A 23771-nucleotide genomic window follows, 5' to 3' on the forward strand; every position below is an offset into this window, starting at 1 on the left:
TAGAAATGTCACTGGAATATTATTGCAAAATAATCTTTCATGCAAGGAGACTAATAAGAATTAGAACTCCAAGAATATAGAGAATATAGATGGTGATGCTCCAGTGTATTTGGATTTTAATTTTAATTAGATGTCATATGTTGAAGCTTTTACAGTGTTCATTTTATTTTGTTCATTTTATTTTACCTTTATAAATGATATGTTCTACTCCATTGGTTTATTTTTTTCCTTTCAGATGGTTAGTGTAATACATAATATAAATCTCTTTGATATGTCCTTGCTGAACTAATCTTGGTGGTAGAAAGCGCACTTAAATACGATTTACTGCTTCTCTACTTAAGAAGAAAAGTACTTTCTAAGAGATGTTAATTGTAATTTGTCCTCTGTGCAAAACTGATTCTTAGAAATTTTAACTTCATTAGTCACTCAACAGAGAAAGAATAAACCAATAAAACCTTACTTAGTTGTTTGTATACACATAAGTCACCAATAAGATGTTTGATTTTTGTCAGTTGTATTAAACATGTTTTTAATTTAAACTGGCAACAAAAAAGAAACACTGTCCTAGTGTAAAATCAGTGATATTTTCAGAAAGTAGTGTGTCGACTCTGTGAAAGACCCATTGTTTCCAGTTAAGGATAGCTCATATTCAACCTTGACCAACTGTGATTGTTGGAAATGTTTACTGGCGAATAAAAAAGAAAAGGCCAGGAAAAGTTGAGCTCTTGATCTGCTTTTAATTGAATTCTAGAAAGTGGGGATATATTTTCAGAGTGTTTCACATTCGATTTTTTTCACACTGAATGCAGTGTGTAGTGAAATAATTGCCAATATGAAGGATTCTTAGTTTAATATGCCATTCCCTCCATTCAGCGTAACTATGCCCTTTTAGCAAAACTTCTTCATGAAAATTTAAATATTGTATGTGAATATGTATCTGTGTATGGGATCTAAATATATCTATACATACATATAGATATGATCTTGCAGGATGTCAGTTTATATCTTATAAAATTTCAATTCCAACTCAGAATGTAGTTTAATAAATTCTGTTTTAATTTAAATAATATATTCTGTTTGACAGATAAAAATTATATTGTTTTATTAATGTGTTTTAAAAGACATGTCCCTTTGTTTTGTTCTCCGTGTAACCTGGTTTTAAGCAATATACTTGGTGTACTAAAATACTGGAATGTTTGCATATGCTTATATCCATGTAGTTCATTCATTTTTCTTTGTGCTGTCATTTCTCATATTCTTAAGTACCAGTGTTACAGACAGAAACAGTTCTGTTAAATTTTCTTTATGAAAAAATATAATTAATTACATCAGTTCAGTTTCAGAAGCAACATAAGAACTTTATACCTGACCTTCACTTTTATGGGCGCTTTGTCCCTAACATACTGTGTAGTAAGTAAGCTTTATGGTGATCAAAACATTTTAACCAACTTAAATTCCAAATCTTAGTCTTTTTCTTATTTAATGCCACTATTTCTGCTTGCTATTTTCCTTATTCACAGTCCTAATTATTATTATTAATCTGATCATTTAAAACTATAACTGTATCCTATCAAGTTAGTATTTAGCGATTCCTTTTAAATTTTGACTTGTTTTTTGCATGTTGGAGATTAAAAATTCCTCTCCCCTAACTAAAGCTCCTTTGAAATTATTTTAACATAACTTTGCTATCTGTTGTATGTATTGTTTTCTTTTTTTCCACTTTGACTACAAATTCCCTCAGGTCTCCGCTGGTTCATCCTCCAAGCCATGGATGCCGCTCGACTCACAACAGCCCAATTCACACTGCTACTGGCTCACGACTTACTCAGAACTTCTCTGTGTCTGTTCCCACTCTCATCTATACTGGTACGAGACTGCTCAGACTCCAGAGCTGGGGAAGGCAGGCCACAGGCAGCATGGCTGCCAAGGGCAGGCAGGCAGGCAGGTAGGCAGGTGTCTTAGTGTAGGCAGGTACCACCAGTCTTTGCTGCTTCTCCTTTTCTCACTCAAAGTCCGGCTGCAGTGAAGAAATCCAGTATTTAGCCACCGCAGAGGCTCTGATTATTTGGAAGTGAAAGTGTTCTTCTAGCTTCCAAAGTCTCTTCCATAGATCCTCTAAGAACCCTGTCCTATGTATGTGTCCTGTAAGGTTTTAGGAGAATCCACTAGGATTTGCCGTTATTTCTGCATTTGGTTAGAAATAAAATTGATTATTGGATTCTATATGCAATAGCTGGCAAGGCTTCGGATTTGCTTATTTTATTATGTACAAAACCTGTTACATAGTAGGGTCTGTTTTATTCTGTGGAAGAGAGCTTTTGGAAAACAGGTAAGCAACTATTCTGTGTAACATACAATGGTTTTGTGTAGCCGTATTCATTTTTCTCTCTGCTGTGTTTTTAGCTGTGGCACTCTTGATGCTATAGGATAAGGAAACATTTTTCTTTTGAAGATATCTGTGTGTGCAAATATAAAAACAATTGTGAATATTTGCACACACCATTTGCAGCATCATTTTTTCTTTTGTAACTTAAAAAAGCATTGTTTATTTGAAAGTATTTTCAGTCATGTATTCTTTTTATTTCTCCTTTTAATATTTTTTACCCCCTTAGTCTGTCATCTCATGCTTCTTTGCTTTTTTACTTGGCTTATTAACTGTTCCAGTGCAGGTGATTATTTCTCTGGAGAATGATGAATGGTTAAACAGCAATCGGTTGTCTTTGACCTCATACCCAGCTCCACACTTAAGAAATGACTGCTGGCCCTGCCCAATACTTTTTCTGGTGTTTGGATCATGCTGCCTTCCGTCAAGTCCTTTGGCACATGATTGCTTAATATTTCTCCACCTTCTTCTGGCAGGATTCCCTTCAATGAAGATCCCAATCCCAATACTCACTCATCAGGACCCTCAACCCCTCTGAAAAACCAAACTTATTCCTTTTCACCTTCCAAGTCCTACAGTCGACAGTCCTCTTCTTCTGACACAGATTTGAGTTTGACACCCAAAACTGGTAAGGCGCTTCCACCCACCTTTTTCTTTTTCTTTTGTTTTTTTCAAGTTTGTTTCTGTTCTTTATTAGCTTTTCATCCAAGGCTTTCCTCCTGTTTTTGGCATTTATGTTAAAAGATAATGTGAATACTGATCATTTTCCGTTACCACCATTAAAATATGAAAATTTCATACAGTTCAGAAATTAGCTTGTTCAAAGATTTGGATTTATTGATTTAATTGTAGTGTAGTTTGTTTTTGCTTGTAGATGTTTTTCATTTCATACTCATATTATGAGGAATAACATCTTAACTCTTTTGAATAGAAAGTAATACTAGTAGCTTACAATCCAGTTCCTCATGCAATAGAAGCATTTTTGCTGTCTATTTCTGAATTTAGTTCTAAGATTTTATTATGAAAACATTTTTGGAACGATTGAAATGGTTATATTGGAGTACATGTATCTACTTATTAACTTCTTGTTATTTAAAATGTTTGGTTTTGCTAGTCTTTCTAGGTTAGAAAATAGCATTTTTCTTATTCTTCTATATTTCTCAATGCACGAAGTTTATAATTTTTCCCTCTCCTATTTGTATTTTGATAAATAATTTCTGTGAGTTTTTATGAATGTTTTATGATAAAAGATTGTTTAAAAAGTCAGATTATTTCATTACTGCTTAAAGTAGAATTATTCAAATCTTTAAAAAAGTATTTTTATGAAAAGTAAAATACAAAATATTAAAAAGTTAGCAGTTAGCAATTTTTGTAAATTCTATCTTTGTCTGACAGTTTTCTCTCCAGATTGATGAAGACAATTTGTATAGTTCCTCTGTTATTTTTATCAGCTTTAATAACATTTTGTATGTTACGCAAGAGATTTATGAAATCATCCCAGATTTTATGAAAACAGTGAAAAGCAATCCAATTCCAAAACCAATGCTACTTATAAAGAAAGGACATTAGAAAGAAAGCCTGTAGGTTTAGTATCTACTTTTATAAATATAGTCACAAAATGTGAGGAAGATAAATATGAATACCTAATTCTTTGAAAAGAATAGCTTTATTTTTATATATACATAATATGAATAACATCTTAAAATCATGAGATACTTTATAGTAATTGATGCTGTAGAATATGGTATCTTAACCACATTTATGCCGTAAAAACTGAACCATTCAAACTTCAGTGAAAAAGATTTATTTATTTATTTATTTTGTTGAAAAATATTTATTTTTAAATAAAGAATGAAATTCTGGCCTTCAAATTCATGCCTATCAAAACAAGGAAGACTTAGTATTTGAAGAATAAGTTATCTTAAAAACATTTTTCAGGCTTTGACTACTAGCTATTTGTGAATTCCTTGTTACGTTTTCAATAAAATTTTCATTTTTCTTTGCCATACCACAGATAAAATTTTTTTAATGTTTATTTTTAGAGAGAGCATAAGTTGGAGAGGGTCATAGAGAGAAGGGGACAGAGGATCTGAAGTGGGCTCCCTGCTAATAGCACCCAGCCAGATGTGGGCCTCAAACTCAGGAATCATGAGCTCATGACCTGAGCTTAAGTTCAACTCTCAACTGGCTGAGCCACCCAGGTGCTCCCCACAGATGAATTTTTGAAAATATTTTTCTGGTCTTTCTGTTTTCTTTAATTCACCAAAAAGGCCGAGTGTGAAAAAGATTATGAAGAAATTAACTGAATCAAATTTCTCTTAGCTTTCTTATAGGCAATCAATTATATTATCAATGAAAACTTTATTGCATCTTATTTTCTAGCTCCAAGGTTTTAGCTTTTAAAGAGTCATTTAAAATAGCTATTATTTGGGGCACCTGGGTGGCTCAGTTGGTTAAGCATCCGACTTCGGCTCAGGTCATGATCTCATGGTTCGTGGGTTCGAGCCTCACGTTGGGCTCTGTGCTGACAGCTAGCTCAGAGCCTAGAGCCTGCCTCGGATTCTGTGTCTCCCTCTCTCTGACCCTCCCCTGCTCACACTGTCTTTCTCTCAGAAATAAATAAAAAACATTAAAAAAATTAAAAAAATAGCTATTATTCTTATTATGTCTATATTCATCAGTTGCCTTCAGATAATTTTGTATTGCTACTATCATATGCTATTCACTGTTTTTAATAGCATATTTATAGAACATTAACAGTTTTCAGTCTTTTGGCTTTATCACCAGTCCCTAAATATTTGTGAATATTCCTGAGGACCATTCCAAAGGAGATATGAAATAGCAAAATTATGATTGTTTTAAAACTTCTAAAACTGGGGGCGTCTGGGTGGCTCAGTTGGTTAAGTGTCCGACTTCGGCTCAGGTCATGATCTCACAGTTCGTGGGTTCGAGCCCCATTACGAGCTCTGTGCTGACAGCTAGCTCAGAGCTTGGAGCCTGTTTCAGATTCTGTATCTCCCTCTCTCTCTGACCCTCCCCTGCTCACACTGTCTCTCTCTCTCTCAGAAATAAATAAAACATAAAAATTTTTAAAATAAAACTTCTAAAACTGGAAATGAACGAACATGTATTTCATGTTTCTCTGCCTCAAATTTACCTATATAAACAATCAGTCTCTTGAGAAATGGTGAGGATAAGGTGATTATGATTGATTTATTTATATAAACTGGGGAGCCAAAAATAGAATAAGTTAATAAAGCTTTAGATTGAGAAGATAGGTCTCATTTTTCATGTAGGTCTCATTGAAAAAAATTCATGTTGATTTATTTCTTTTTTTTTTTTTTTTTAAATTTTTTTTTTTTTTTACTGTTTTATTTATTTCTAGGAGAGAGAGAGAGAGAGACAGCGTGAGCAGGGAGGGTCAGAGAGAGAGGGAGTCACAGACTGAAACAGGCTCCAGGCTCTGAGCTGGCAGTCGGCACAGAGCCCGACGCGGGGCTCGAACCCACGAACCGCGAGATCATGACCTAAGCGAAAGTCGGACGCTTAACCGACTAAGCCACCCAGGCGCCCCTATGTTGATTTATTTCTATAGATTCTAATTTTTGACATTTTACCAGGCTTTGTTTTCATATTTTTTCCCAAGTACTCAACTAGTAGGAGTGGAATTTTAGAGTAGTAGTTTTAGGATATTGATTTGACAGCTGAGTTAAGCTAATTTTTTACTTTTTTAAAAAAATGTCAGGCTTTTAACCATGTGTAGTTTTTGTAATCCAGAGAGTATTTGCTCCTTAGGTGTGCAAGTCTTTGTAAATGCACTGTTATCATCAGAGTTTAGTATTTAAGATTTAAAGGAAAAAAAATGTTACATATCTCAAATCTGGATCGAAAGAAGCTAATGTTTTATTTTTTTTAATTAATGATGGCAACTGTTTAATGTGGTGGGTTTTTTTTTTTTTTTTAATGGGTATTCAAGTAAAATACTCAAGTGATCTATTTTAGTAACATTTGAAGAACTGTTTTTTGCCATTTTGAATAATGTTTGTATTTGAAACAACAAGTTTCTGGCTGTAAAAATTTATAAAGTGCATATTTTAACTTTATTCTTAAGCAAAAAAAAAAAAAGGCAGGTAATTTAAGTGTTTTTGAGAAATCAGCTCAAAGTGATTAGAATGGCATAAAATCCTAATTTAATCCTGATTTAAAAAATTTTAACGAATGCAAAGTTTGTAAAGGTTTTGCTAAGTTTTAGACGATGTCTTTTATTTATATTATGTTGGATAGATGGTCTTGTTAATGACTTCCTATGCTTAGTGTAATTTATGTAAGCATTTTAAAATTCATTTTTACTGTTATGTTTTGCTTCATCATTGCTTTCCTTATCCTGCATTTTCTGATCATCTTCTGAATCTGCATCTTTTCTCTGCTACTTTCCTCTACAGCACCTTACCCACAGGGGCCTAGGATTTACCTGTGTCCCAGCTCCCCCTCTCTCTCTTGTGGTTCCCTTCATCTTAAAAAGTCCTGTCTCCTCCTCTCGGAGTCTAGCCTTCCCCCTCATCACTCTAGCCTTGTCAGCCCAATTCTGAGGAAAAGTGTTTCTTTCAGTGAAGAGCTGTTCCTGGCTGCTTCTGGTAGGATCACATTATGTCAGCTTTTTAATCCCTTTATTTTAAGTCACCTTTGAAAATGATTAATTATTTCATACTGTAAAGAAGTATTGGGTGTTTTGTACAGGGCATACTTCTTATTTTTCTTATTGGTGGACAGAGTTAAATGATTAGAATGATTGTGAGAACATGATTGAGGATTACTTGATGGATAGTTATGAATATTCGGAAATTATTTTATATACTAAAAAATTATATGTCTGAGGACATAGATCTGGATATTTCCAATGATTGTTAGGTTCCCATTACTAGAGTTTCTGTTTTAGATGCTATACTTTCTTTCCCTTCACACCAACTCCATTCACTTTGGACCTGCACCATCATGTTGCTAAGCCATTTGATTACATTAGTAAACTATTTTGTTTGAATCAGTTTGAGTCTCATTTTGTTGGTATTCTTTCATTATCCATTTTTTTTCTGTCCATTGCATTAATTTTCAAAATTTTCTGCTGTATTTTCTGATGTTTTATTTATCTCTACAAAATTACATTTTATTTTATGGCTGTCAGTATGTTTCATGTAAAGATATTAGTTTCATTTCTATGGTTAGTATTGTATAGTCTCTAAAAATCACGTTTAGGTTACTAAAAGAAAAATACGTTTCTTTTTTATTTTTAAAGAAAAGAATGGGACTATACACATGCTAACCTTTGTTTCCTTATCCAAGAACAGCTAAAAATGTAAAAGTAAATTAGTTCCTGTTTGAATTCATTGCAGTAAATCTGACTACATGTATCTTCAGTTTTGAAAGGGTGGGATTGAACTGTTAACTCCAGTCTATAGAGCATTAGCTTCTCACCTGTCCCCTGCTTTCTATAATTCTTTGACTACAATTGGTCTATTGGTATTATCAAAAGAATAAAATAAAGTAAGGAAAGAAATGAAAAATTAAGTATTTAAAAAAATACATCTAAGAGCTTGGGAAATATTCTTTCATCCATAACTATGTACATTTGTGATATGTCTATTATATGTCTGTGATTTTCAGTTTTTAAAAATACTTTTATGTTGGTTTTTGCAAATGATTCTTGAAAACTATGAAGGTTAATAGTGTTTTGTCATGAACATTATATATAGGAATGGGAAGTATTCAGAAAATAGATACAACCAGATTTTAAAATTGCCTACAATTCATGTCCTTATAGAGAATTGTTGAATATTTTAAGTAAGCACAATCAGTGCTTCTCTCTATATTTACTTTTAAACAAACATTTAGTGTTTCTCGGTTTCTTTTAGTGTTCTTAAATTGTTAGTGTAGTGAGTACGGTTGACCCTTGAACAACATACCCCTGGACAAGCTGAAAATTCACTTATAACTTCTGATTCCTCAGAGCTTAACTATTAATAGCCTACTCTTGACTGGAAGCCTTACTGATAACATAAATAGTCGATTAACACACATTTTGTTATATGTATTATTTACCATATTCTTGCAGTGAAGTGGACTAGAGGAAAGAAAATGTCATTAAGAAAATCATAAGGAAGAGAAATCACATGTACAGTACTGTACTGTATTTACTGGAAAAAAATCCGCATATAAGTGAACCTGTACAGTTGAAACCCATGTTGTTCAAGGGTCAGTGGTAATTGGTAGTGTCTTGATTATTTTATATTAGAAGACTCAACTTTAAAGTTTTGCATATTATACGAAAATTCATCACATTAATATAATTTAAAAAATAAGTTTTAGAACAAATTGAGTCTAAAACTAATGGCGATCAGTACAGCTTTGCCATCTTCTAAAGAAAACTGAATAAAATCGGGTAAAATATGTGCTGAATAAAATACTTTAAATGTATGGCTCATTTTAATAGATTTCAACTCATGCTATTTCTGAAGATGAATGCAATTAAACTTTCTGTTTCTATAGTTGTTTTTTGGTTGTTATTTATGTACTGATGTTCTGTAGGAATGGGAAGTGGTAGTGCTGGAAAAGAAGGGGGGCCATTTAAAGCTCTTTTAAGACAACAGACTCAGTCAGCACTGGAACAAAGGGTAAGAGTCACTCAACATTCTTTATTCTTAAACTGTGAATATGTTTTTTATTATGCTTCCATGTATTTAAAACTTATTTCCATAAGCTAATTTTGATCATGTCCCTGTATTGTAATTTTGCAGTCCATAGTTTATTTAAGGTATGAAAGTAATTTTTTATGAATAGTTATTTTTAATTTAGAATAGTTCTGTAACTTTTTTGTTTTTCCTCCAGTCTTTTATTAGAAATAGTCTATTTGGAAATATCCATTGAATGATGAAGTCATCTCTAATTTTACATTAAAATTATATTACATTAAAGGAAATAAGAGTTTTCCCAGAAAAATATTTTAGTTGTATTATATTAAAATAATTCTTTAGTATATTAATATATTTATATGCTGAAATTATTCTTATTGCTGGCCAATCTCTTAGGGGTAAAAAATGAACATATTCCCTATTTCTATAAATTAACTAAACAATGTGGTTATTTACTATGTGAATACGTCTTTTTAATTATTATAAGTTTAATGTTAGTTAACTATGTTAAATGGGAAAATGAATAGTAAAAATTTTGGATGATTTTTCTCTTTTTATTTTTTGTATAAACTTCATTGCTAAGGGAGGATCGCCTCATAGGTTCTGTAGAAGGCGGGTATGTTTCTGAACATGTGTGAGAGCCTGTTTCTTGTATTGGTAGCTTTTCTAGTTTTAATCTTGATCATTTAAGTTTTATTTAAGCTTTAACAAGTGTTGCTGGCTTTTTTTCTTTTTGTAATGCAATTTTAAAAAATTTACTAGCACTATGAGGCTCATTTCTTTTCTCCTTAACTAATTCAGTGCATGATTATTTGTTATGTCAGTTATTTTAAGGCACAGTTCCATAGCTTTCATTGTGTCTGATTTAGAGTTATGTTTACAGAATTTTCTTTTACATGTTCCATTTTATACTAGTATTACAAAAAAAGGCAAAACAAAACATAGTAAATACCTAAAAAAGAATGCATTCTGTAAAACAAAATATTTCTTCTCTAGAGGTTAGGTTTTGAGAATAATTTTTCAGATTCTATTACTACAAACAATATAACTTCTTTTTTGGACTTTTTTTTAGACTTTCTTTCCTGTGCTAAAAGTACCTGTAGGTACTGTTTGCTCTTTAGACAAAGCTGGGGAAGAGGAGAGACGAGCTAAGCAGAATGATGAGACGTTAGCAGCACACAGTTGTTCGCTTTATACCTATCAGGCAGCAGTTGCCATTGAGCTACTTGTGAGCATCCCAGCTATTGTCCTGCAAAAGCCCACTTAACCATTCAAACCATTTGTTAAAACCAAATATACAAAAAGACTAGAAACATGGTGAAGAGGGACAGAGTGAAGGTGTGCGTGTTTGCTTCTCATTTTTTAGGCTAGAATGCTCTTCCTTCTCCTCACTCCCAGTTTTACATTTTCTACAGAGTTCCTTACACAAGGAGTATTCCCTGTAATGATCATTCTAGAATTCACAAGAGCAGAAAAACTTGGGTTGCCTTGATGTTTGATAAGAGATTTTGCCTATATGTTGTGCCTGTGACTTTATTATTTATATTAGGAACTTTTGAAAACATCTAGCTTTAAAAGAAAAGAAAATACTAATCAGTGAAAATTATTTTAGATATAGTTTAGATAAAATTTATGTTTTCAAGTAAGCTTTTAAACATTCTTAGAGTTTTGGACACATTAATACACGGGGCATACATTATTAGATAACCTTCATGGAATTAATGGTAAAAGATTTGGGAGAACTATAGTTTTCATTTACAACTTATAAAACCCGAGTTGGCAATATATTTATGTTACCTAATTCGCAGTAGTCACTTGAGTTTAGGAAACTATCTCTCTCTCCTGGGTATATAATAAATAGGACAAGCATTTTGATGTTTAGCTTTCCTAGAGAGCTGTGGCTGTCATTAGTGTATATTTTGGGAAAGATCTGTACAGAAGTATGAAGAATTCTCCCCAAATGAGTTCATATATGCCTTAACTCTGACAAGCTGAACCTAGATCAAACTGAACATATGATACATCATTTTTTATATTCATTTTTAAATATTCATTTCTACCCTTTGCCACCGTTAATAAATTGTATGGCTCTGTTTGTTTTTTTTTTTTTTTAATCCCTTGAGGAAAAGAGAAACTTTGTCCAGCATCTTTTATTTTATGAGTTATTCAAGTAGCAGTTATCAAAAATAAAAGTGTTATCTTTTTTCTTTCACAAAATCAGTAAAAGATAACTTGAGAAGATCTTGGTGATAAATGTCAGATTTTTAGGAGGTAAGACATGGAGATAAAAGTTTTATTTAAATTTAGGTTCCACCTATGAACTATTTGATGTAAAGCAAATAGATTTATTTTTTAATATTACTCTTTTTTCACCTGTAAGAAAAATGAAGTTACTTTTTAGATGCTGGATGTATATTTTTCATCAGTAAAGAAACCTAGTTGAGTTGGTTTAACCTACGATTTCCCAAATATATTTTACAATAGAATCTTCCACTTAAAATACCTGCTATTGAAGAACACACCTTGGGAAACATTGATATAAATATTGATGTCAAAAAGTCTTTTGATAAATTATGATCTTTATAAAAGTGGGGTAAAATTATGTAATAAATCATAGTAGGAATCTGGCATGTGGTTTTATATTTAAAAATTGACCAAGTTATCTTGGGATAATAAAAAGTATATTTGATAAAAAATAAACTAAATATATTCTAAGAAAAATCCTATTTAAATGTTAAAAAATTACTCCATGCATTCCCAGACTTTCCATCTAGCCTGCCTTTGAACACATGGTATTAAATAGAGTTACGCTACATATGCTTGGCTTATGTCAAAATATCAACATAGAAATTCTTACCTAGGTAGCACAAGGCAAGGCACTTTAAATATTAGGACTGTCCAGAGGAAATGTCTTGTGGTCTCTGAAATTCTCATCTAGGCATTGAAAACAGGTTGAGCTTGACTGATCTTAAGGAACCTGTTCTTTTCAATGGAAGAGAACCTATAAATTCATCAGGTGTAATGATAGACTAGAGATTAAAACCAGCTCCTTGCATCACTGTTGTAATCAGAAATGACAAGAAGCCAGATAATAAGGTTTGTTGCTCATGTAGAGTCTAGGCCCTCTTGACTCTTACTTTAGGGTGTGGGAAAGATTATAAAGCCTTTTTTAAAGATACTTTGCAGAGGGCTGGCACTTTGTAGGTACCCCATAGTAGTCACTAGTGATTGGGTGGAGATGAGAGGTATTTAACAGTCTGTCAGCTGCAGTTCTTCTGAGAGAATTATCAGTTTTGGTTCAATAGCAATGCCATTTTTATTTACTATAGGTTAAATATTGTGTATTAGAGTAGTTGTGCTAATTGGATGAACTGGGGATGTGTAGGACAGAGTTTTAAGTTGCCAGAGTGGGTGTCCATGTCTTTGGGCAGCCATTCCCCTTCTTTTTTCTGCTGTGACCACCAGCACTAGTATGATGCTTTCCCTCTTGTCCCTTTATCCGTCTTCTGGAATTTGGGAGAAGACTCAGAATCTCAAGTAGAAAAAGCGTTTAGGCTCATTTTTAAACTTACTTAAATTCTTTTTTGTTTTTTTTTGGAGTTATTTTTAAAAACTATTATTATTATTATTTTGAGAGAGAGAGGGGAAGAAAGAGAATCCCAAGCAGGCTCTACCCGATGCAGGGCTTGAACTCACAAACCGTGAGATCATGACCTGAGCCAAAATCAAGAGTCAGATATTTACCCAACTCAGCCATTCAGGCACCCCTTATCTAAATTCTGATATGCACATGTTTTCCAATATGTGAATTTACCTAACTTAATTCTCAATATTAAAAGGAAGTACAGCTTTCCATGTAGCTTATAAAAATTTTATTTCCAGTGTCTCTTGTCCAAAATATTCAAAATGTTTAAATATAAAGATAAATGTAAAGTGTTTTTTTTATACTATGACCTCAGCATTTTGAGGAAATTTAAAAACTGTATACTTGAAATTGAAAAAAAAATCCAGGAGACCGAAATACTTAAAAAACTTAAATTTCTCATAGCATAAGCTTACTTATATATTTCCCACTTAAAATTTACATTTAAAAAATTCAGGTGGAAATAAGGAAGCATTTTGACTGAACATTTTATAATAATGTAGTTGGAGTCTCTTATCTTTTTGTTTTTTTCCTTTTGCCTCTCACCTGGGCCAAACTTATCCATTTCCCTAGATTGATTTTTATTATTTTTTTTAATGTAGCCTAGGTTTTTCTTACCCTTGTTAATTTAAAGATTATTTTTAAATTCTGCCTGAATTTATTTCTAAATTCATGTGTGTCTATAGATACAGACACATGTATATATGTATTTTATATTATGGGTTACTCAAGTGTGTAGGACTGTTTGCCTTTGTGCTAAATGACTCCAAGTTGCTGTGCTTTGTGAATTATGCTTTGGTGAGTTTGTATTCTCCATGCTTTAAGCACTCAGTCAGTACTTGCTGCTTTGATGTGCCTGCTTCCAGTAGTACTCTGTATCTCTTTATCTCCCAGCTTTCATTTACTGTACTTAATCTGCTGTGGTCCAGAAAAAAAGATAATGATAGATTTTAAAATATGCTGCTGAAATGATATATATATAATTATTGTACATCATATTGTGGATATGATCTATAGGGATCTCTTATGAATCAAGTACTTGGAACTATAACAGTTCTTTTTTGACTGTTGAGAGTTCTGTTTTGCTTATTTTCCAGTTCTCAGTTAAGTTCTGAATAGCTGAGGCTACTGGTAAGTGATTTTTGGTTAAGTGAGCTACATTAATCTTGTAGCCAGATGAGTCGGGTATTAAATTTCCCTTTCTTGCATCCAGTTTGTGTAATTTGAGACGCGTCCATATTTAGAGAGCCATGGGAGCTTCCCTTTCTTCCCCGGGTGCTATTTCAATGAGTTTCTCTCATGCCTCTATATTGATGAGATTGAAAGATATCCTTGAGCAAGAAGGGAAGAATAAAACTTGGAAGAACTTGTGGAATTTTACTTTCTCCCTTGCTGTCATCTACATATTTCTCCCTTTTCCTTAATATACATTTATGTTTCTCCTGCTGCTCTGGTGTTGATAGAGCAGCACCTCACACAATGATTCTCTGCACACTTCAACTTGGTATTTGCCCTTCACTTTTCTGTGAATCTCTTAACTCACACTGCCCATTCTCTCACTTTTCACTCTTTCCCACATTCTTATAGATCGCTTGCACCAGGCCTTCAGAGTCTTCACCTGTAGCCTATAATTGGGCGTGTGTATGTGAGGAGGGGTCTGCCCCACTGCGAGGCAGGCACGAAGTAGAAGGGCAGGGGAGTCCCCTCATCTCACTGTGACTTTGCATCAGCATAAGAGATTGAGAGAAAGGAAGAATGTGTTCAAGTATCTCAAACTGAAACTCTGAGAAACTTTTTATTTCACTAAGAATTGATAAAAAGAGGGTTTGGAGTCTGTATAACATGATATATATGGGAAAATAGATTAGGAACTCCAAACATCCAAGAAAACTTGTAATTATAGAGATGTGTAATGCATAACTGGTAGCCTTTTGTTAAGGGATAGAATTCATATCTCATAGTATGAATATAATCTGAGGAGATCAGACTTTTTAACAAGCACATTTTTTATACTTTACAGATGGTCAGTTATATTTTCCCCCATTCTTTCTACTAGGAATTTCCATTTTTTACCTTGACGGCATTTCCTCCTGGATTTCTCGTGCATGTTGGGGGTGTTGTTAGTGCACGCTCTGTGAAGCTTTTGGATCGTATCCACAATCCTGGTATGTTCCTTAAAAGTTTGTTTTCAGTGTTTCATTTACTTTAACTGTGGTTATTAAAATTGATTTTTGTACTTTTTTAGAAGAATCAAATCTATCTGAAAAGAGAAATGAAAAAGAAAGTATAAACTGGCACATGTTGCTTTAAGTATTTGCAGTAATTTTAATTAAAAATAATTAAATAAGTGGAAGTATATTTTAGTTGCTTTTTTATTTAAACAAATTTTGATTCATTTTTGACCTAGATATCACTTTGAAGGAATCCTGAAATTAACTTCTGAGTCAGCTATTTGACCCAGACCAATAATAAATTTTTACAGTTTGACCATTACAGCCATTATCTTAAGATGTTAATTGTTTTCATTAGCAATAACTCTTTGTAGGTTATTTTAGTTGTTTCCTTATTCCTAAAAACAAGTGTTCTTTTGAAATTTAATTGTAAACATTGTGTATTGTCTAAGAATTAAAAAAAAAAAGTGCTGTCTCCTTTCTTGGTTTCTTTTCTGTAGCTATTTGTTCTATATAAGCGAACAGGTAAGGATAGTAGGTCACTTCTTTAAAACATGGGGCCATGATTATAAAAGAAGAAAGGCATTTACCAGTCTCAGTTCCAGGCCCTTGGATTAGGAATGCTTTGGTGGTTTCTCTAAATATAAAATAAGCATGGGAAGTGTGGTAGAAACTTTCCGTTTGGAGCATGTTCTTGCATCTCTCGTTGACTGGGTTCCCAGTAACTCATTCAAGTCACTTTTTATTTTGATGACATACCCTAAACCTAAGTTATGTTAGTATCCTTATTTGGCATATACGCATACATGTTTTTGAAAATTTTGAATTGTCACTTCCAATAACCTCTTCCTGAGGCTTGTACTGGCAGCTACAAAATGACTAAAATGCTTTGAAACCATTTTCTGTAAAACACTGTTGATAGTGATTTTGAGAATACAGAGCATTACCATCCTTTTAAATTTAAAAAAACGTTAATGCGGTTTTTTAAATTAAAAAAAGAGTAAAAGCAGTTTGATGTCATTTGAGTTAATAATTACAGAGAAACAGAATTGAACTTTTTCCAGACCCTGAATGAGATTTCAGGAGAGGAAAAGCAGCTAGGATTGCTTAACTCTGAAGCTGAACAAATACATATTTTAAGCATTAGTCTTCTCTTTTTCTTCTCTGGTTTATTATTTTTTTCCGCTGTTCCTTATTTTTTCTGGTCAGTCTGAGGTCTTTTCTTCATGTAGTATTGTATATTCTGCAGTAATTAAAGGCATATAAAGAATGATGCCAGTTTAATGTATTGAAACATTGAAGACCCTGCAAGTTCCATATCTTTGTGTTTGGGAACTTGAATTATTTGGAAAGGGCAAGGAAATACTGAGTTAATATACCTGACATTAACTGTGTGACCCAAGGCTTGTTACCTGTGTTTCTATGCACCATTGACTCAAATGTTTTGATAGCTGGCACCCACTGATAAGCTCCAAACATGGTTTCAGGAATATATTTAACCGTTGGTGGTATCTTCTGTTTACTGAAAACATTTTGATTTGATTGTTGCTTCCATGTACTCTGAGTAAGCTATAGAGTCTGGGAGAACAAACAAGGGTGATTTAAATAAGTAGAGAGCTGTATTTAAAATCACATTGCTTTTTACAGCAAACTTTTTTATAGGGTTTATCATACTTGCCAGTTTATTCTAGTGGTATGAAAATGTAAGAATCTAGGCTCAGGGAAGAAAACAGTATTCCATACTACAGAATATAATTTGTGTATTGTAACTATCAGCTTATCCATTCTCTTCCTTTCCTCCCCTTTCAGAGTATTTTTTCAATTCATATGAAAGTTCAAAAATTTTCAGTTATTAATGTGCTATTTTCCAAACAGTTATGGGCATAGACATATAAATGCTTTTAATGACAAAAAGTTGTATTTTAATTTTGTTTTATTTTCAGTTAAATACATATTAACTGTATATTCTAATGGTTTCAATATTATATTATTTTGATATAAATATCACATTTTTGGGTTGTTTTATATGTGTATTATGCATTAAAAAAGAACATTTTCTTAAGAACATTTTTTAATGTTCTTAATATTTCAGAAGTAATTATTTATGAAAAAGATTTAATTTGTTGAAAAAAGCTGGATGTTGAAAAAAAGAACTCTAGATTAGCATCTACCATGGTGATGATATATTCATTTTATGACACTGAGTTACTCTGCTGAGAGAAACTTACAATGGATTGAGATGCATGTGCTAATGTTAAAGGTGCTATATTTGCACTCTCAGATAAATCTTGCAGTTATTTTTTGACTAGTGAATATGGGAAATTTTTATTTTAACACTGAGTGTAGAAGGAAAAAAAATCTTACTTTAAAACCACTACCACCTGCTAACTATGGATTATTATTTTGGAGTTAGTTCTTTTAGAATTTTCTCCTTTGTTAAATATTAAGCAAACATGATATATACAACAAGGAAAAGAATGGGGTGGTTTTAAAAATCAAGGTCATTATCTTAAATAGTTACACTTTAGTTGATGTTAGATTATGATAGTATGCTCCTTCTTCTCTTTCTATTTCTACTTCTTATTAATTCTGCTGTCTGTGTCTTTCCAGTTCCTGTCAAGTGGTGTTGTCAATTGTGTTCTTGTTTGTAGTGTTTTTTGTTTTTTTCCTACTATTCTGCACCTAAAACTGATCTACTAATTTGCTGTTTTGAACTCAGCCTTTGTCGGAATTATGGGTAACACAAGATCTTACAAACTGCTAGACTGGAATAGTTTCAATTCAGGTATTTTGATGGTCATTCAGTACTACATATGCTGACAAAAATTATGGCAGCTCAGTGAAGTTTTTAGAAATGTTCTAGATTAAATAGGTTTACTGTCAATTCAGTTATACAGATACATTCCGCAGTACATATGTTATAACTCTTACAGTTCCCATGGAAATGCAAATATAAAAATGTGTTAACTAAAATGAACCAAAACCATAGAAATACCATAAATTATAAATGGCTTACGTTAGATAATTAGCTTTCAGAATGTTAAATTTAAATTCTATTTATTACATTTTGATAGTTTCTTCATATCGGGTAAATGATATAGGCATTTATTAGCTTTATGATTAAAGAAATATTAATTGTTAAATATGAGTATTAAATGGCTAGACTTGATAAGCTTAAAGTATGTTTAAACTTTATTTAGATTTGAATATATTCAGTATTCTACAAATACTAGGAAAGTATAACTATAACCATTTTTATTTATAATTTATAATTCTAGAAGTGTTTCAAAATGGGGCAAGTAAGAGATTTTGGGGGGATTAACAGCTTTCACAAGCTCCCTTCCTTCCCCTTCCATGTGAGAATATAATTTTCTTTTTAAGTAACTTTACATGTGGATATAGTTTGTAGCATTTAGAGAAGCTAAGGTAACTTTACAGCTGATGATGTGGTTTAGAGTCAAAGCCAATTTTTCTTTTTGATAAAAACATATTCTCTTAGTATAAATATCTAAATTTTTATGTTATTTATTTGTGGAATTAAATAATAGAACCATTTTGATTCAGTATCAGAAGCTGGTATTTTGCCTAAAGAATTTTACCAGTTCTTTGTGTCAGAAAGTATATCTATTTACAGAAAAACAAAAACAGCAAGAGGCTCAGCATTTAGATAATATCCCATAATCTTTTCAATATTATAAACTTTTTTTGTTCTTAGGAGTCCAGGATGTAAGTTCCGACGTAAGTAATGCATGTTTGACTATGAAGTAACTCATGTTCATCATGCAGATTTACCTAAGTTCAGTCTAGTAAACAATCTGATCAGGTCCAACCTTTGCAAATTTAGATGGACATCAATTGGTAAGTCTTCAGGGAAATTACCTCTGTTTCCTGTCCAAGTTTTTGCCAATATGTTGTCACAGTGATTAAAGTTAAAATAATAATTTTGAATGCAATATGTTATACTCAGTTTTTAGAGGGAAAAATACCCTGCTGGATTCATTGAATAAAAATAAGAATATATTCTTAAAACTTAAGCAGATTAGCGTATAGGAAGAGAAGAAGCCTAATTATGTAAAGAAAGGACTTTGGGAACAAATTGATCATTAATAATTTAAGGAGCTTAAAATTTATGAGGACAAAGATGTTTTAGAGTGAGATGTGTGTTAGATGGTAGAACAGTCTTGGAAAGTAGAAAAGCAGTTAAATCGTATAGATGTAATACTTAGTCGCGTGTAAGCAGAATTACAGAATTTGGCAAGGAGAGACACAGTTGAGGAAGCAGTATATCTTGCCATCATTTAAAATAAAGTCAGGTAGTAAGTGTATTAAAAGAGATGGATATGAATTACAGAAATAATAAAAGAACATAAGGGACACCTGGCTCGGTCAGTAGAGCATGTGACTCTTGATCTTGGGGTTGTGAGTTTGAGCTCCCTGTTGGGTGCAGAGATTACTTTAAAATCTTAAAAAACGCGGGCACCTTGGTGGCTTAGTTGGCTAAGTGGCCAGCTTCAGCTCAGGCCATGATCTCACAGTTCGTGTTCAAGTCCTGCATCGGGCTCTGTGCTGACAGCTCAGAGCCTGGAGCCTGCTTCTGATTCTGTGTCTCCCTCTCTCTCTGACCCTCCCCTGCTCACACTCTGTCTCTCTCTCTCAAAAATAAATAAACATTAAAAATTAAAAAAAAAAAATAAAATCTTAAAAAAAAGATAAAAGATGACACTTTCAGTTTAATGTCCTCCGAGTTTTGTGCTTTTGACTAAGATAATAGAATCTTTATGGTAATGGTACATACTCAGAAATCAGATTGATTTTTATGTTAGTTTTGGAAAATAATGTGATACTTTTGAAAAAAAGTTTGATAAATGTATTCAAATCATATATGTATTCTCTGTAATTAGGAAGTATTTAGCCATTATCCTGTATTACCATAGAAAATCAAGAATTGACCGTGTCAGTAAAAAAAAAAGTTGATATATAATTTTTATTAATGATAGAAATTATTAATACTGTATTTCCTGGGTTCTCTGATACCATTTATCATGTGAGGTATCATCAGTTAATGATAGCTTTCCAAGAGGAAAGAGAAACACTACCATGTTAAACATATTAATTGTTAGATATTCTGATTTCAGAAACATTAAAATGTGGAAAGATACAGGAAAACATTTTTATTACACAATAGTATCTCATGAAATATGATACATCATGCAAGCATTTATTAGAGTTTATTTTGTGCCATTCTGTTTTCTAGATAATAGGTATGCAAAGATGCTAGTCATCCTGTTTTCACAAAAAGGTCCTATCCTGGGAGGTTAGAAAAACATGTTAATGGTTTACTGTGTGATGTGGTGTATGATGTGGTGTGGTGTGGTACAAGATACAGCATTAAAGAGGACTGCATGATTAACTATGCGGCAGGGAAACATGGAGATGCTTGAGCTCAGTTTGAAGATTCACATGGATTTATATTCCAGACAGTGTATTTGGGAGGTATGTTATTCCATTCTTTTAATGTAGTCTGAAACTTTAGCAGTGTATTACAAAACAATTTCCTAGCCTACTTGTTTGATGATGTTTACATAGTTACTTCACACTATTGTTTGACATTGAATGCAGAATGCCTTGGTTAGTTCAGCTTTTCTTTTGTATGTCCCTTTTTCTCTTGCTTTGCTGTCCTAGGTTGTGTTAACTACAGTGATAGAAAGTATTTTTATGGAGCAGAAAGAAGAAAAAAAACCAAAGCAAACCAAACCAAAACAAAAACTTCAGTTATCTGAAAATTTATTTTAAAATTACAGTATTGCCTTTTCTTATCTTGCTTCTTATGTTTCTGGCTTGGTAACAGACTGAGAAAGACAAGAAGACTCTTGCTGTTTGGAAGGAGGAGGCACCATGTACAAATCTTGTGTTGTGACAGGCCAGGAACAGGGCCTGCATAGGAATGACAGGGTGTCCCATGGTCACATTTGTATTAGCTCATTGATTATAGCGTGGCGAATGGACTTAAAGGCAGCAGGACGAGAGACAGGGAGGCCAGTTAGTTGACTGTAGTATTCCTGGCCAGATGAGTGACCATGGATTTGGTGGCGATAGGAGAGCTAAAGTTTATAGAGCACTTACTGTGTGCCAGGCACTTTTCTAAGTGCTTCAGGGTAGTAGGTCATTTAATTCTCAAGACAGAGCTCTGAGGTAGACATTTTTCCTATTTTGTGGATGAACAAAATGAAACAACAATTTTCCCAAAGTAAAATAGGTAGTGGCTGGGCTACTGCATGAACCTAACTACTCTGGCTTCAGGGCTTATACTCTTAACCGTAAATTTATAAAATATTTTATTTATTTATTTATTTATTTTTTAAATGTTTTTTTTATTTATTTCTAGGAGAGAGAGAGACAGCGTGAGCAGGGGAGGGTCAGAGAGAGAGGGAGTCACAGACTCTGAAACAGGCTCCAGGCTCCGAGCTGACAGTCAGCACAGAGCCCGACGCGGGGCTCGAACCCACGAACCGCGAGATCATGACCTAAGCGAAAGTCGGACGCTTAGCCGACTAAGCCACCCAGGCGCCCCTAAAGTATTTTAAATGTAAAATCAGCAGTACTTGGTCATTAGTGGAATGTGGCAAGTGAAACTGCCTCTTGGCAACTTTGTTCTGACAGGAAGAGAGATTAGGATTATCCGACACAGCTACAAGTCTAAAGTCCCAATAAGTGGTTGAACCTTATCTTTTGGAAACCCAAGTCTGTTTGAAAATTGAGTTGCAAAAAATTTTCTTAGAGTAGATTTTAAAAGTCTTAGCTCATTGTCAATGGCTATGATCTCTTTTACCTTTCTTCTGAATTTACCGTTGAAAGTATTTCTGGATAGCCTATGGATATAATTTTTTTTAATGTTTATTTATTTTGGGGAGACAGAGAGACAGAATACAAGCAGGGGAGGGTCAGAGAGAGAGGGAGACACAGAATCCGAAGTAGGCTCCAGGCTCTGAGCTGTCAGCACAGAGCCCGACGTGGGGCTCGACCTGGGATCATGACCTGGGCCAAAGTTGGATACTTAACCAACTGAGCCACCCAGGCACCCCTATAATTTTTAACTAGCAATAACATCAGTATAGCTGGTGAAAATTTGTTATTCTTTTTTTCTATAGGATGCATGTGAGTTTAGATATTTTATCAGTAAGTAACGGGGAAATATAAAGAAGATATGTAATGTGGATTGAAAAATACTACTTTGAAAGAGCTTCCAAACTTAGACAATATTTTTAAGAGTGAATGTTTTAAGTACTGAGTTAGTAAAACAGCTTGTTTAAAACTAGATAACTTTTGAGAAATTTTAAGAGTTTTATTATTAAAAATTTTTTTAAAGTTTATTTATTTTGAGAGAGAGTCAGAGAGATCAAGCACGGGAGGGAGAGAGAATCTGAAGCAGGATCCACACCCGGCACCATGGAGCCCCATGTGGGACTCGAACTCATGAATCATGAGATTGTGACCTGAGTTGAAATCAAGTGTTGGATGCTGAATTGATTGAGTCACCTCGGCGCCCTTATTTATTATTTTAGATTGTAGATTTTTGGACATATTATACTTAAGATGTTCTCAGTCTTCTAATAAATGAACTTTTGCTAGTGCTAAGGAAAGCTTTAGATTAGTGGTCTGAATTTAGAAAATGTTATTCTTTTTTTTTTGTTGCTCATCTGAATTGTAATTGTTCAGAATATTTACTTCGGGGGTAAAAATTAATAATTAAGACCAAGAAAAAGAAGTATAATTACTTTAAACATATTTTATGTACTTTAAACATATTAAAAATGTGACTCAACTGATGTATAGGGAAATATTTATAGCATATATATATCTGATAATCTAAATTTTTTTCAGTTTTAAGTAAAAATCTTCTATTCAGTGGATGTTCGTGGTGTGCTTGCCATGTCTTGAGCAGGATGTTGGGGATTGGGAACGCGATTGTTCAGCCAGGCAGATCCCCATTTGCGCAGCCAGTCTAGGCTGTTCCTTATGCTGTTTTGCTGTGCTTGCATGCACGTGCGCGCACGCGCCTGCGTGTGTGTTTAGTACTAGTAGCAATAGTAGTAGTAGTAGTAGTAGTAGTAATAGTTAAATGGAGATAGGCTTTCTTGGAACTTGAATTCTACTCAGTAGTTATTTTTACTCCATCTGAGAGCTACTCACAAGCAGGTGTGCAAAACTAAGCCTAAAGTAGTTAAGCAGATTTTGGTTTAAGTATTTCAATAAGGGTTTTAGGAAGTAGATGTATCGGGTTCAAGAAGACTTTGTAAATATAACATGAATAATGTGTGAGCTTCTCCTTATATGTAAAGCAACATATAAATGTAATAAAAATTTTTCTGTCTATATATAGTGTAACTGGATACCAATTACTGTCCATTCTTTATTATCTGTAAAAAAAAAAAAAGTCAGATATGTAATTTCCTTAATTTGAAATTTTACTCTTTATATATATATCTAATATAACTGGATATTAATTACATTATAATATAGTATGTAAATGTTATATATAATCTTCTCTCCATATATAAAGAGGGAAATCTCACAGATAAGGAGTACTTATATATCTGACTTGTTTTATGAATAAAGAAGATTCCAGTTTGATCTAACATGGATTATATCCCAGCTACCATCCTAACATCCCAAATTACTGCAACTTGATGTCAGCTCTGAATTTGGACATCACTTATTGTATGATGGGACTGTTCTTCTTAGGTTGGTACTGAATCCCCTACCTAGTTTGAGGTGGTATACACACTTGAACCTGAACTCTCTAATTTCTATTTTATTAGGGGAAATTTACCTTCTTCAATAAGTTGTTTTCTGTTGGAATATTACTTTAAGGAGTTTAAGAATGTGGCTTT

At 33.1% G+C, this 23771-nt stretch overlaps 1 protein-coding gene across 6 annotated transcripts in view; it reads left to right on the plus strand.

Annotated features, from left to right (window-relative positions):
- C2CD5 (C2 calcium dependent domain containing 5) overlaps positions 1-23771 on the plus strand; it is a 101916-nt gene that overhangs the window by 31223 nt on the left and 46922 nt on the right. For 5 of the 6 annotated variants that reach the window (XM_039238570.1, XM_039238571.1, XM_039238573.1 and 2 more), the window contains exons 8-10: positions 2860-3011; positions 8963-9048; positions 14766-14874. In XM_039238570.1, coding sequence (XP_039094501.1) covers positions 2860-3011; positions 8963-9048; positions 14766-14874 — 347 coding nt within the window. Of the gene's footprint in view, positions 1-2859; positions 3012-8962; positions 9049-9649; positions 9683-14765; positions 14875-17599; positions 17666-23771 lie in introns of all 6 variants that reach the window. The other variant, XM_039238575.1, reaches the window with a different exon arrangement.

Source organism: Hyaena hyaena, unplaced genomic scaffold (genome assembly GCF_003009895.1).
Source record: "Hyaena hyaena isolate Hyena2069 unplaced genomic scaffold, ASM300989v1 scaffold_143, whole genome shotgun sequence".
In the NCBI taxonomy this organism is placed as follows: Eukaryota; Metazoa; Chordata; class Mammalia; order Carnivora; family Hyaenidae; genus Hyaena; species Hyaena hyaena.